The sequence below is a fragment of the Candida pseudojiufengensis genome (assembly GCF_024610245.1).
Source record: "Candida pseudojiufengensis strain CBS 10847 chromosome Unknown scaffold3, whole genome shotgun sequence".
Taxonomy (NCBI): Eukaryota; Fungi; Ascomycota; class Pichiomycetes; order Serinales; family Debaryomycetaceae; genus Lodderomyces; species Lodderomyces pseudojiufengensis.
This window is the reverse complement of record NW_026261523.1, coordinates 296,624-311,270: the sequence shown is the minus strand read 5'-3', so window position 1 is coordinate 311,270 and position 14,647 is coordinate 296,624. Positions and strand designations below refer to the sequence as shown.

At 23.8% G+C, this 14,647-nt stretch overlaps 7 protein-coding genes across 7 annotated transcripts; 4 read left to right on the top strand and 3 right to left on the bottom strand. All coding sequences in view use genetic code 12, as the record gives it.

Moving 5' to 3' along the window:
• Positions 1 to 79: 79 nt before the first annotated feature.
• RPN3 (proteasome regulatory particle lid subunit) lies at positions 80 to 1,501 on the bottom strand (the record flags this gene model as incomplete). Its single annotated transcript, XM_051760867.1, has 1 exon — positions 80 to 1,501. The coding sequence occupies one exon, from the start codon at positions 1,499 to 1,501 to the stop codon at positions 80 to 82; it is 1,422 nt and encodes a 473-aa protein (XP_051616527.1).
• A 644-nt stretch (positions 1,502 to 2,145) lies between these two features.
• On the top strand, positions 2,146 to 2,688 carry KGF55_000581 (uncharacterized protein; the record flags this gene model as incomplete). Its single annotated transcript, XM_051760866.1, has 1 exon — positions 2,146 to 2,688. The coding sequence occupies one exon, from the start codon at positions 2,146 to 2,148 to the stop codon at positions 2,686 to 2,688; it is 543 nt and encodes a 180-aa protein (XP_051616526.1).
• Positions 2,689 to 2,837: 149 nt separating this feature from the next.
• On the bottom strand, positions 2,838 to 3,470 carry YPT1 (Rab family GTPase; the record flags this gene model as incomplete). Its single annotated transcript, XM_051760865.1, has 1 exon — positions 2,838 to 3,470. The coding sequence occupies one exon, from the start codon at positions 3,468 to 3,470 to the stop codon at positions 2,838 to 2,840; it is 633 nt and encodes a 210-aa protein (XP_051616525.1).
• Positions 3,471 to 4,055: 585 nt separating this feature from the next.
• On the bottom strand, positions 4,056 to 4,919 carry KGF55_000579 (uncharacterized protein; the record flags this gene model as incomplete). Its single annotated transcript, XM_051760864.1, has 1 exon — positions 4,056 to 4,919. The coding sequence occupies one exon, from the start codon at positions 4,917 to 4,919 to the stop codon at positions 4,056 to 4,058; it is 864 nt and encodes a 287-aa protein (XP_051616524.1).
• Positions 4,920 to 5,641: 722 nt separating this feature from the next.
• On the top strand, positions 5,642 to 8,608 carry AGE1 (Age1p; the record flags this gene model as incomplete). Its single annotated transcript, XM_051760858.1, has 1 exon — positions 5,642 to 8,608. The coding sequence occupies one exon, from the start codon at positions 5,642 to 5,644 to the stop codon at positions 8,606 to 8,608; it is 2,967 nt and encodes a 988-aa protein (XP_051616523.1).
• Positions 8,609 to 8,853: 245 nt separating this feature from the next.
• Positions 8,854 to 10,545, top strand: KGF55_000577 (putative serine/threonine protein kinase; the record flags this gene model as incomplete). The annotated part of the gene is made up of 1 exon (XM_051760847.1): positions 8,854 to 10,545. The coding sequence occupies one exon, from the start codon at positions 8,854 to 8,856 to the stop codon at positions 10,543 to 10,545; it is 1,692 nt and encodes a 563-aa protein (XP_051616522.1).
• Positions 10,546 to 11,141: 596 nt separating this feature from the next.
• On the top strand, positions 11,142 to 14,345 carry KGF55_000576 (uncharacterized protein; the record flags this gene model as incomplete). Its single annotated transcript, XM_051760835.1, has 1 exon — positions 11,142 to 14,345. The coding sequence occupies one exon, from the start codon at positions 11,142 to 11,144 to the stop codon at positions 14,343 to 14,345; it is 3,204 nt and encodes a 1,067-aa protein (XP_051616521.1).
• Positions 14,346 to 14,647: the final 302 nt, after the last annotated feature.

Here is a 14,647-nt window from a genome sequence, read left to right as displayed (position 1 = left end):
TACAAATCAGAGCTTCAAATCTTAACCACTTTTATCATGAATTGTATATTTGTCTATGAGATATTAAAGTACCAAAAAACTATATAAAATCATCTAAATCACCTTCTTCAATAGCTTTTAATAATTCAACTTCATCATTTTCAATTTCTTTATTTGTAATTTTTTGTTGTTCATTATCATTTGGAAATCTCATTGATTTAACACTATCATTATGTAAACTTAAACAAAATTTAATTCTTTGATTAAATTCTTGTTGTGGTAAATTTGTTGAATAAATATTTAAAATTTCTTTTGATTTCATATATCCCTTTTCATGATTTATTGTTGCTTCTATTACTCCATCTCTAATAGCTTTTGAAACAATATATTCTGTTGATTCTTCTGAATCTAAATGTAATTTTATACAAATATCTTTTAAAGATATTTTTGAATATGATAATGAAATAATTCTAATCCCAGTTTTAATAACATTTTGACGTAATCTTAAAATTAAAGTATAATTATCATCTTTTTTAAAAATTGATTCATATTTATTTAAAACTTCTTTAAATAATTTTAAATCTCCTAATTTTACAGCTTTTGTTACATTAAAATAAGGTTCAAAATTTCCTTTACCACTTTTGAAAGTCTTTAATTCTGGAATTTCTCCCATTAATAATTCAATAACAATATTTAATTTTGTTGCAGATTGAATAAATCCATTTGTAAATTTAGTTTGAGGAGCTTTTCTTATAGCAGCAATAACATATTCATGAGCACTTGAATAATCTAATTGAACAGCATTAATTCTTGCTAAATAATAATAATATCTTGCAATTAAAGAATTTGCTGAATTTTCAGGAAATTGAATTTTTTCAACTAAATTTGAAGCTTGTTGAATATCATGATATAATAAATAATTTCTTAATAGCAAGGTTATAATTGATGCTGTAGTTTCAGTATCATGTCTTAAACTTGAAGTTCTTAAATTATAAATTAATTCATTTCTTATTGAAATTAAATCATTTGATAATTCTTTTCCTCTACTTATATAAAACCAAATTTTCGCCTGTATGAAATCTAATGATCTTCTATTATAAGAATTCATAATTTTAATTAAATGAGGACTTAATTCATTTAATTGTTGAATTTGATTTGTATCTAATAAATATACTTGAATTAATAAATATATATATAATTCAATTTCAGGTATAAAATTAAAAGATTTATTTGATTTATAATCTAAAGGTTGGGCAGTGAATAAATTTAATAAGTCTTGTTTTGATTTATAATTATTTGGAAATACATCATTTATAATAGTTGGTAATACTGATTCATAATTTAATATTTTCTTTCTTAATGGTCCAAAATCACGTATAACTTTTGAAACATATCTATTATCAAAAGTATTTGAAGCTTTTTCTAATAAATTAAATGAAGATTCAATTTCTTCAATTATTGATCTTGTTTCTTCAATTGATGCATTGGCATCTTTCATTTCAACATCTTTTGACTCAGACATAACAAATCTAGTATGCAGTGGGTTATATGAACAAAGATTGAGTATAGTAGTTTGAATCTGTTGTTGATTCGTTTGTTAATTGGTGGTGGCAATAGAAAAAAAATTGAATTGTCAATAGATTCTCACAATTTGATTTTTTTCAAAAATTTGATTCAGTTTACACACTAAACATAATCAATTAATCAACTCAGTAGACAAACAAAGCTTAACATAAGGAACTAATTCAATTCAAAAACCATTGACCAGTTTATAGGGACTGAATTGGATTTAATTGTGTAGATCTACTACGTCTTAAGGAATGTAACTTTGTCAGAGTAGAATGTTATTTGTAAAATTATGTAATATTCTAAAATTCAACTACGTATCGATAATAAAATTTAGATCAATCTAAATCAATCTAAATTTTATTATTGATACTTAGTTGATAAATTTTTGATTTTATGATTGATACTTATTTGATATAAATTGCATATACTTAATATAAGAATTGGTTGTTGATATATAAAACTATTTCTAGTTAACAATAACACAGATTTTATAAATATTCGTTCTAAAATCATAAATTTTATTCAAGGTTTCCACACTTCCACACTCATTATACGCTTCCCAACTCTTCTTATAACCCAATTGAACCAGGTTCAAATATGTCTAACTTATTGTCATTACCAGAAGTTCCATCACCAAAATTAATCCCAGTATTAACTTTCAATTTAAAATTAAAATCAGATCCAAAACTAATCTATACAAATACAATAATTGATAATACATTAAATTTAGCTACTATTACTGAAGGAGAAATTAGAGCAATTGAGGGAAATGAATTAGGGTTTAAATTTCAAATTAATGATATATTTGGTACTGATGATTTAAATATTAAACCATCAATTAACACTGCTTATTTAGATTGTAAATTATATGGTAAATCACCCAATGGATCAGGAGTTAAGATTATTTATGGTGGTAAAGTACAATTAAATAAAGCATCAATTGATGTATTAGATGGTTCTTCATCAAGTGCATCAATCGCCGAAAGTTATGTTACTTGTAATCCAAATTTTATATTTGATGATTCTATAGAAGAAGAATTTAAATGGGTTTTAAAAGAAAATTTAATTGGAAAAGGTAGATTTGCAAGAGATAATGATAATAATCTTTATGTTCAATATTATATCTATGTTATTAGATAAAATATTGATTTTCTTCTTAAGTCGAAGATCAAGGGACTATTAGTTAATTATTATTATATTAATTCAATTGTATTAAACAAAACAGACACAGACACAGGTACATTCACTCACTTTTACTCTTACTCTCTAATGCAAGCAAACATTTATTATTAACAACAACTATTTGATTGATTTGAAGTTAATGATTCACCTCTTAAATTAACATTATTTTTATTTTTTGAACCACCAATTTGATTAATACCATTTGAATTAGAATTATTTGTCATTTGAGCTTTAATTTGTCTTGCCATTGTAATAAAAGCTTGTTCAACATTTGTAGAACTTAATGCACTAGTTTCTAAAAATGGAATATCTAAAGCATCACTAAATTCTTTTGCTGTTGTATATTCAACAATTTTTTTATCTGATAAATCTGCTTTATTACCAACTAATAATTTCATAACACCTCCTGTTGCATATCTATCAATTTCTTGTAACCATTGTTTTACATTATTAAAACTTTCTTGATCAGTAACATCATAAACAATAATAATACCATGAGCTCCTCTATAATATGATGAAGTAATAGTTCTAAATCTTTCTTGTCCTGCAGTATCCCAAATTTGTAATTTTATAGTTTTACCATCTAATTCAATTGTTCTAATTTTAAAATCTACTCCAATTGTTGAAATATAATCTGGTGTATAAGTATCATCTGCAAATCTTAATAATAAACATGATTTTCCAACTCCTGAATCTCCAATTAATAATAATTTAAATAAGTAATCGTATTCGTTATTCATTATAGATTTGTTTGCTTATATATGTTTTGATTGTTTTTTGTATAGTGAATGTATAGACCTTATTAGTGGCAAAGTATATTGTTTCTAATGATAAGTATAATATTATTATTATTACGTATTAAATTTCAAATGACCCTCGTAATAGAAAAAAAGATAATATTGATTTTGGATGTGTTTGAGATAAGTACTTAGTTAAATTTGTATAAACCAATGGTATGATGCTATGATGAGTATGAAACGTAAATATGACTCAATTTGTATGTTGATGAATCAATAATGTACTTTTGATGATAAGTTAATGGTAGTAAGTTACTATATTTGCTGATAGTTTCAGTTAAACTTCAATTATTAGGAAAAAAAGGCGATTCCAAATATTAGACAAATTTTTGACATAGATTACACTACCATCGTTATTTTACTTACACCACCAGGACCACTACGATTACCATTACTACTACCATTACAGTCGATATATAAAATAGAGCATATAGAGCATGTCGAGTTAACTTTATCCACTCAATATGTAAGAAAATTGTCTAATTTTAAACTATCTTTTGTAAAGTCTATATATATGAATCATTGAAATTAATCAACTTTATCAATTTCTTTTGAACTTTGTTTCGTAGATGATTTACCACTTGCTTTCTTTTTTGCAATTTTAATCATTTTATAAAACCAAAAAATATTTAATAAATTTAATGCTGTATTCATTAATAAAATTGAAATTGGAATTAAAATATTTATTTGATTTAATGAATAAGTCATATCAATACCCATTTGAATAACTGCGTAAATTCCCCATATAATTCTGACAAAGAAAAACACAATAATTAATAATAAACCATTTATTATAACAAATTTATCACTAAAAGTACCAGCAGGTAAATGACTTGCAAACCAATTTAAATTAACAAATGGAGTACTTAATTCAAATGATAAAAAAGCACCAGCCCAAGGTTGACAATAAGGTATAAATCCACAACCAAATGCAAATAATGCAGCAATAGCATGTAATAAAAATCCAATACCAAATAATTTATAATATTTCAAACAAACAACCAAGTCCCATATAAAATATCCAACACTTAATGAACAAATTAATGTACCAAAAGGTGTATAACCTAATAAAGAATTTATTGGATCATTATTTCTATTTTGAAAATGAGGATTATTTAAATGTGGTACTAATATTAAAATTGATATAAAACATTGAACCATTGAAGTTATATGAACATCAAAATTAATTTTTGTTGATGGTTTGAGCGTAGTATATTTGGAACCAAATATTAATTTTGAAATTGGTTTTGATAAATATTGAATTAAAAAATAAAAAATTGTTGATCCTAAAATTTCATGCCAATGAGCTTCTAATAGGTTTTTGGGGTTTTCTGGAAATGGTCTGTATTTTTCAAATGGATCTAATATTATTGTTGGTAAATATGTTGACATCTTTTCTTGAATTCAAGTTATTTCGGATTAATTGGGTTATTTTTTAGTTAGTGTTGATAAGTTTTGATAATTAAGTAGTAATTCCAACAATTTCTAGCAATTGATCATGTAAATGCAAACAAATATGGATAGATAGTCTAATACAACTAATTTTGGTTCTAATGATGAACTAATGAGCAATAACAACAAGCACAACAACAACAAGAAGAACAATCGAGTTGTAAATTTCAAAATCAAAATATGGAGAAATTAAATTCCTCCTCTCACTCGCGCTCTAAATTTTTTTGTTGAGTTTAGAGATCGTACGGTACTACAAGTTGAACTAAGTCGGATCGTTTAATCAGGAACTTAGAGATGATCGAGAAATCTGAAGTATCAAGTTTGGTGTATTGTATTTAGTTTCTACCGTCTAAACTTGTGTAGGCTATCTCATTATTTGTTCTGGTTAACTTTTTCATAAACTCCGCTACAAGATTCATAAAACAAATCTCGACCCGATTGATTCGGTGCGGTGCGAGTAAAACCAACTAGAGGCAAATTTCTTCGTATTAAAAAAGTTAAACGGTTTTAAATTCACTAACTAAGCACAAATATAGAAATTTATAATCAAAAGATTTTTACAACCAATTTTAATAATATTTACAACCAATATATATCATTTACAGCCAATTGCAACCACTAATAACCCTTATCAATTGTAAAATATACATTCTTAAAGTTCAATGAACCTACTATCCAAACTATCATTTCCATATAATCAAACAAATGATACTAAAGTTACATTAAATAAATTAATATTAACAGATTCAGAAGATTTTGAAAGAATTATAATACCATTAAATGAAAATAAATATGTTGATTCAATAACAAAACAAGAAACCCAATCTCATAAAATTATTGATGAACAAATAAGTTATATACAGAATGTCAGTGGTGATGATGAGGAAAACGAACTGGAGATTGAAAAATTTCCATTATTAATTAAAATTGATCCAAATTTTAATAAATTTAAATTACATGTTTCAATAAAACCAGAAAATGATATAACAAATAGAGTATTACTAATTGTAAAATCAAATGGTATAAATAATATATCAAAATTAAGTAAAATTATAGAAAATGAAGAAAATAATTCCAATGTTGAAATTTCAAAAATTGAATATAAACAATTACCCATTGATGAAAACTTGCATGAATTTCAAAAATTAATTATAAATGATTTTTTTAATAAAAATTTAATAAATAACACCAAGTTAACTATTTCAATTTTTGAACAAGATTTAAATTCAAAGGAAATTAAATATTTTTTAAAATTTAGTTTATGGATTAATGAATATCATCAATTACCATTGAAATCAATTAATACAAACAACCTTACAAATAATTTTACAAATAACAGTGCAACTAGTCATACAAATAGTCCTACAACTCAAAAATCAACTACCGATTCAACCCTATCATCTCCATCAATATATAAAACAACTCAACAAAACATACCAGAACCTTTATCATATAGTCTTGGAGATTTTAGAAAAGAATTTAGTTTCAATATTGAAGATGGACCAGAATTTAGAAAAACTTTAACAAAATATGAAGAAACTTTACCAACTGCAAAAAAAGTATATTCATCATTAATTGATGATTTTAAATTACTCGAGTCAAATGTTAGAAGAATAACTACATGTAAATATCGTATAATGGAAGAAATTAATCAATTATGTGATTTAGAATCAGATTCTTTATTACAAGAATTTGGTTTTAAAAAAGATTTTCAATTAGCATTTAAAAATATATTTGATTCATTTGAAAAAAATATTAATTTCTTTTTTGATAATATATGTGATAATAAATTATTTACAAAAATATTAAATAATATATCATCACAACTGGGAGAAAATCCTAACCAACAATCAGAATTAATTCAAATGAAAAAACAATTTGAAAATGATTCCAAGGAATATTATGCATGGTTAAATAAATATTTATCAAATGATAAAGAAAGACCAGAATCTAAACTCCTATTAAAAAAAAAAACTTTTGAATTATCAAAATTTGATTATTTAAATCAATTAAGTAAAATTACAAATAATCAATATGTAAATGAATTAATTGAAAAATTATTTAAATTTATAAATTTAAAAAATGATCCCGCTAATCCAAATTTATTAAATTTTAAAATTTTTTTAGATAAAAAAAATTCAAATCAGCTACTATTAAGTAATAATTATCAAATTTATTTATATGCTTTAACAAGATTTAATAGTGAGAAATATCAATTTAGACAAATGATTGAAGCAAGTCAATCAAGTGAAGAATTAACAAATTTAATACGATATAATAGATTAACTCATAAAACATCAGCCAATTCAAATATAACAACAGATGATTTCCTAGTTACGAAAGAAAATTTTGATTTAATATTTTCAGATATTAATCCACCAAATGATCAACAACAACATCAAATTGAAAATGATTCTGAAAAATCCGGAATATTATTTACTTTAGGAGGTCAAAAAAAAACTGGATGGCATAAAGAATGGGTTGTATTAAAAAATGGACAATTAATAGAATTTTCAGATTGGAGAAAAGGTAAAACTCCAATTAATAAACCAATTGAAATCGCTTTATCAAATGTTAAAGCTGTAAATCATGATAAAAGACAATTTTGTTTTGAAATTATAACTTCAACAAATTCAAAACATGTTTTTCAAGCTTTTGATAATGAAGATAGAAATAAATGGGTTAAAGCTTTATATAATGCTGGACAATTAGTTAATACAGATAGATTACAACAAAGATTTGGTAATTCTGAGTTATCATCTTCTGCAAATACAAATACAAACACTAAATCAAATAAAAAACATATAACTAAAATTATAACTGATTTTGGTTCAAAACCAATAATACCTGGTCAAACAACTGATAGATCAATATCACCAATATCAATAACTTCAAAAGATCCATTTTTTAATGACAACACAGATACCACAGATAATAATAATAATTTAAATCTTGTTCGATCAATTCCAAATAGTAATAATAATCAATGTATAGATTGTAACCTGTTTGAACAAGTTGAATGGGTATCAATAAATTTTTTAATTTGTATGTGTATAAATTGTGCATCATGTCATAGAAATTTAGGAAGTCATATAACAAAAATAAGATCTTTAAAATTAGATTTATTTGAAAATGAATCAAAAATTTTATTAAATTATATAAATAATTCAAAAGTTAATTCATATATGGAATTTAATCTTGAATCACAACAAAAAATTAATTCAAATTCAAATTATGAAAATAGATTAAATTTTATAAAATTAAAATATATTGATAAATCATTTATTGAAAAATTATCTAATGTTAACAATTTTTTATTTTCTTCTATTCAAAAAATTCTGATTCATGATGAATTAAAAGGTATTTTATGTGGAGGTGATATAAATTTAAATCTTCAAATTCATACTAAAGATAATAGAGAAGATAAAAATGATACTAATGATAACAAAGATAATGATAAAGATAAAGATGATATTCAAATTATAAGTCTTTATGAATATAGTTTAAAAAAATATATTCAAATTGAAAATGATCCTACAAATAAAAAATATTTCGTTGCTTCTGAATTATTAATTTTAAATGGTTGTACAAATATTGGTTCAACTAAGGGAAAACATTTGAATTCATAAGGGAAAGACGATCAGTTAAGCTGTACATCATTCGAAACATAGGTTCATACAGTCTTTAATTACATTTCCTATTTTGGGTTACAAATTGGTTTATATGCAGGATTTTAAGGTACAACACAAAAAATAAAAGTTTAAATTTGCAATAAATGTAAACAAAACAAACTTTATGCATTTTTTAACATAACAATTAACATTACCAACATAATTTAAGGTTTATTACACGGCTCAACGGTCATAGTTATATCATGATCAAAAACACTGATAACTCAAAGTTAGTGGATCATCATTATTATAAAATAAATCTGCAACATCAACTTCAAAATCAAAAGCAACAACAACAACAACAAAATCATAATCATCAACAAAATCAATTACCATCTCCTCATTCATTACTGAAATATGGAGATTTAAAAAATGTAGGTAGAGGAAATTTTGGAGATGTTTATAGAGCAATAGATTTAAATCATAAATTAATAAATGGAAAACCAAAATATGTTGCATTAAAAGTTATAAATATTGAAGATTCAAATGATGATTTAAAACAAATATTAAAAGAAATTCAATTTTTAAATAATTTAAAAAATCAAAATATTGTTGAATATATTGAAAGTTTTATACAAGGTTATAATATTTTTATTGTAATGGAATATTGTGGAGGAGGATCATGTTCAGATTTAATTAAATATCATAAAAAATTAAATGAATTAGTTGTTGGTTATATTATAAAACAAGTTTTAATGGGACTTTTATATATTCATAATGAACATAAAGTTCATAGAGATATAAAATCTGCAAATATCTTGTTAACTGAAGATGGTATAGTTAAATTAGGAGATTTTGGAGTTAGTGCTGATATATCATTAACTAAAAAGAAAAAAATGACATTTGTTGGAACACCATTTTGGATGGCACCAGAAGTTATAACAAGAGGTTCAACTAATAAAATTAGTAATAATAATCAAAGTTTAAATAAATTAAATAAAAAAAATGATGGATATGATTATAAAGCAGATATTTGGTCATTAGGTATAACAGTTATTGAACTAATTACAGGATCACCACCATTATCAGAACACGATCCATTAAAGATTATATTTGATATACCTAAAAAAAAGCCACCTCAATTAAAAGGCTCGCAATATTCAGAAAATATAAAAGATTTTATAAAATATTGTTGTTTAATGGATCCAGAAAAAAGACCAAATTGTAAAAAATTATTATCTCATCATTTTATTAAAAAAATATCACAACAAAATTTAGAATTGAGTAAAAAGGAATTAATTAAATTAATTAATTTAAAAAATCAATATTTTTTAAAAAGATCTCGTCAATTGAAACCAAGACATAAGTTGAATTCAGATTTAGTTGAAAATTTAGATCAAAGAAAGAAGAATAAGAATGCCAAAAATAAGGATAATGATGAAGAAGAAGAAGATGAAAATGAAATAAATAATGAAAATAAAGTTGAATGGGAATTTACAAGAACATTACAACTACAAATGGATAAAGCAAATAATAATAACAAGAGTAATATTCCATATCTTCAAATTAATCAAGATTCATTAAATAAAAATGAATTTTTAAGAGATTTTAAATTGAAACATCATTCAATAAATAATCAAGAAGAAGAAGATGAAGAAAATAATCAAAAATTTCGAAATTCATTTAATTCATCAACAAAAAATCAATCTCAAAATCAATCATACTCAAATAATCAAAATAATCAAAATAACAACCACATCAATAATAATAATGAAGTGTTTACAATTGATAAAAAATCAATATTATTTTATAGTTTATCAAATGTTTTAAAAAGAAGTAAAGATCATCAAACCCAAAAAAATGTTTTAAAATTAATTGAAATTTTTAAAAATTTTGAAGATGAGAATCCTGGGTTATGTAATGCTTTAATTGAAGAAATTAAATGGTTTATGTAATTATTTAATTAAATTATTTCAAATTAATTGTTGGTTGATTGATGAATATGGATATGAATTTTGGAAGACAATATTTGTGTAATGGCTTTTTAAGGAATAAAACTAGCATTTTTTGTTGTACTTACTTATTACTCAATGATATCTTTTGTAGATCAAGAGGTTCTATAACAAAGTGGGGTGAGTTCTATTCACTCTATTAGTGATATCTACTGGTGAAGGAGTTAATAAAAAAAACTCCTTAAGCAATCTTTTTTATCTATTTTATTTTTCTACGCGTTTCAAATTTCTATTGTCTTAAATTTATTAAATTAAATATCGTGTTTAGATTTAGATTTAACCATAAAAGATATCAACAGTATTCTTTTACAACCAACACTTTTCATTCTCAATTTCAATCACTTTCTTTTCTTTTCTTATCTTTCAATCATCATTCAGATAGGTTAGTTCATTTACAGTGTAATTTGAAAGAATTAGGATCATTTTGCACTCAAAATCAAACATTTAAACTTCATTATAGCATTTTTTTATCACTGGTTGATAAACTTAAATCAAATATATAAATCCATAGCCAATTTCAATATCATAAAGAATCACCAATGTCAGAGAATTTACCATCAATCTCAGTACAACCACCAGAAACTCCACGATGTAAAAATAATTCAAATAATTCAAATTTAAACACTCACAATCATTATTTACAACAAAGTATAAATAGAAATATAACAACTCCATCATCTTTTCCATTTGGTTTAAATTTTTCACCATCATTAATCAACTTTAATAATTCTCCATCATCATCAACAAATTATTCACCAAGAAAATTTTTAAATTCTTCAACATCAAATAATTTAAATAAAGTTATAAATCATAAAAGAACATCAAGTAAAGAATATAATAAATTTATTGAATCTTTGAATAAATCTTTAGATAAAGAGAAGACACAATCACCTATAAAGAATGGAATAGAGAGGAATTTAAAAGACAAAGAGGAGGAAGAAGAAGAAGAAGAAGGGAATCAAGATATAGATCATGATATTTGGTCTTCTTTAAATAATTCTACTCAACATCATTCAAATTTAACATCAATTTATGAAGATGATATTAATAAGGAGAATATTCCATTTATTGAATCTCAAAAATCGCAACCAGTCACACAAAAATTTGATGAATTTTTAACTCCAAATAAATTATTATACCTGAATAACAAAGTAAATTCAACAGTTACAACAACTCAAACAACTCCTTCATTAGAAATTGCACCTAACATTCCATCAAAAAATACAATTAAAGTAGAAAAACAAGAGGAAGAAGAAGAACATGAAGATAAATTAACATCAGTAATTAAAAAGAGAAAAATCAATCCTTCTATTACAGATACCCCCAATAATGCAATAGCTTCAAAAATTGATAGATCAATGGTATCACCATTTACATTCAGAAAACCAAGTGTTACAAACTCTGTTACATCAAATTCTAACTCAAATTCAAATTCAAATTCAAATATAAATGATGATAAAGTTTGGAATCTTTATTTAGATGATATATTAGTAAAATCATTATATAAATACAAGAAATTTAAAGAAAATCCAAATCTTAATAATAATTCTGTTTTAAAACATACTTCACAAAATAAAATTATATCAAGAATGTTATTTAATAGAACTGGTATATTAAGATCTTCAAAACAAATTTCTTCCAGAATTTTTAGATTAAGTAAAAGTGGTAAATTAATAAAAGATAAAGATATAAAAACTCCATTAACTAATGGTTCAACAAGTGATATTGATGATATCTTTAATAACAACCTGGTTGCAAGAGGAAGTAATTATTCAATTGTTGATTCTGCAAAAAATAATGCAATGATTGATAAAGAATTAGATATTTTATTATCTTCTTCACCATTAGATGATATATTTGATGAACAAATAAATTCAAATTATTATTTAAATTTAACTGATTTTAATATAAATTTTAAAAATAAAGATCAATCGATAATTTTTACACAAATGAAATCTTGGAATACATGTCATGATAATAATATTTTAAATAAAATTAATGATGAATATATTATTGAAATATTAAAAGAGAATGATATTCCAATCTGGTTCATAAATCATGATATTAATTTAAATATTAATCATATTGAATCATCAACTCCAATGTCTTCTGCTATATCACCAACATTTACAAATCAAGCATTAACTTTAAATCATTTAAATTTTCAATCAATGATGTCTATAAATGTATATTGTAAAGATTCATCTAATCAATCTATGCTTAATTGGTATAGTTTAATTGAAGTTTATAAAAATGGTATAAAAATTTTAAATGTTACAGATATAATAAATGGTTATTATAATCCACAATTAAAATGTTATATTTTACAAGTTCCATTTATAAAGACATTTTTTGCTGGTTTTTTCAATTATTTAATAAATGGATCGTCAACAACAAATGAAAATTTAAAAATTCATCAATATATTTATAATAATGAAAATTCCGAAAATGATTCAAATTTTAATTTGAAAAATTCACAAATTTATGCATATTTAATTCATGATTTTAATATGATGGGTACAAAAGGTCAAACAGATGTAATTGTTGTAAATTCATTAAAAGACTATATGAATAAATTTGAATTAACAACAATTACTACATCTAATTCAATTACTGATGATAATGAAACAGTAATTGCTGATTCATCACCTTGTAAATCATCAAATTCTCCAATTCATTCATTAAAAAGTTTAGATACTCCAACTAAGAAGCTTAATAATAATAATAACAATAAGTTAAAAATTGATTTGAGTAAAGCTAATAATATGAATATGAAAATTGGTTCTGGTCCAATGACAGCTCCAGTTTTTAATTCAAATGTTGTAAATCATGATCAAATTATGAATTTTCAAAAATATTCAATAAATGATATAAGACAATATCAAAATCATCATCCCCAATCATTTCAATTTCAAAATAATAATAATCAACCTTTTAATTCTTTTCAACATCCAGGTTTAAATATACATTCTCAATCAACAACAAACATTCCTCAATCATTCTCATTTAATCAAACTACTATGCTTCCATCACAACAGCATTCATCTATGGGTCAATCTCCTAATTTTGCTGGTCAATCTTCATTGACTCAACCAACTAATCAAATACAGCAACAAAAAGCTCAATTACAAATGGATATGCAATTACAAATGCAACTTCAGATGCAACTACAGATGCAACAACAACAACAACAACAACAACAACAGCAACAACAACAACAACAACAACAGCAACAGCAACAACAACAATTGCAAAATCAAACCCAATCACAAGTTCAAACGAATTCAAATAATCAAGTGATGTATAATGCTAATGTATTAAACGAACAATTTATGAAACATCAACAGCACATGGCGTTTCATCAAATTACATCTAATCCACAAAGATTACCTTTAAAATCTAATTCTCCAATTTTACCAATACAACAACAACAACAACAACAATCAAAATCAACAAAATCTTCTTCAAGAAAAAATTCAAATACTTCCTCATCATCAACAACAAAACATTCACAATCTCAATCAAATCAAAAAGAAGTTCCAAAACCAATAGAATTTAAATTTGGTCCAATAATAGGATATGATCCATCAAAAGATTTAAAACAAATTCAATTACAACAACAAGAAAGTTCAACTACTACTTTAGCATCATCATCTTCAAGATTTAATAGTCATAATAATATTAGTATGAATATTCATCGATTTCCTTCAAATACTCCTGTTATGTATAAACCAAAAACTTGAATTTAGAAGAGAATGAGAAAAAATAAAGTAAGCTGGATGCTTTTCAAATTGACAAATGATTAAGTTGTAATAATTTTGTATAAGTAAGAGTATATATTTTCAATTCATAATTTTGCATAATTTTCATACATTTCTAGATCTTGTAAGTAAAATTTCGAATTCGTAGTTTCATAACTCCGATATGTATTGGTTTTCAGTTTAAGTGGTAATTCTTTCAATTTACCCCTTAACTTTTAGAAACATCTTTTTTAACTTGCTTTTTTATTTTTGATACGAAATATCCGACTTTTACAACACTTTCA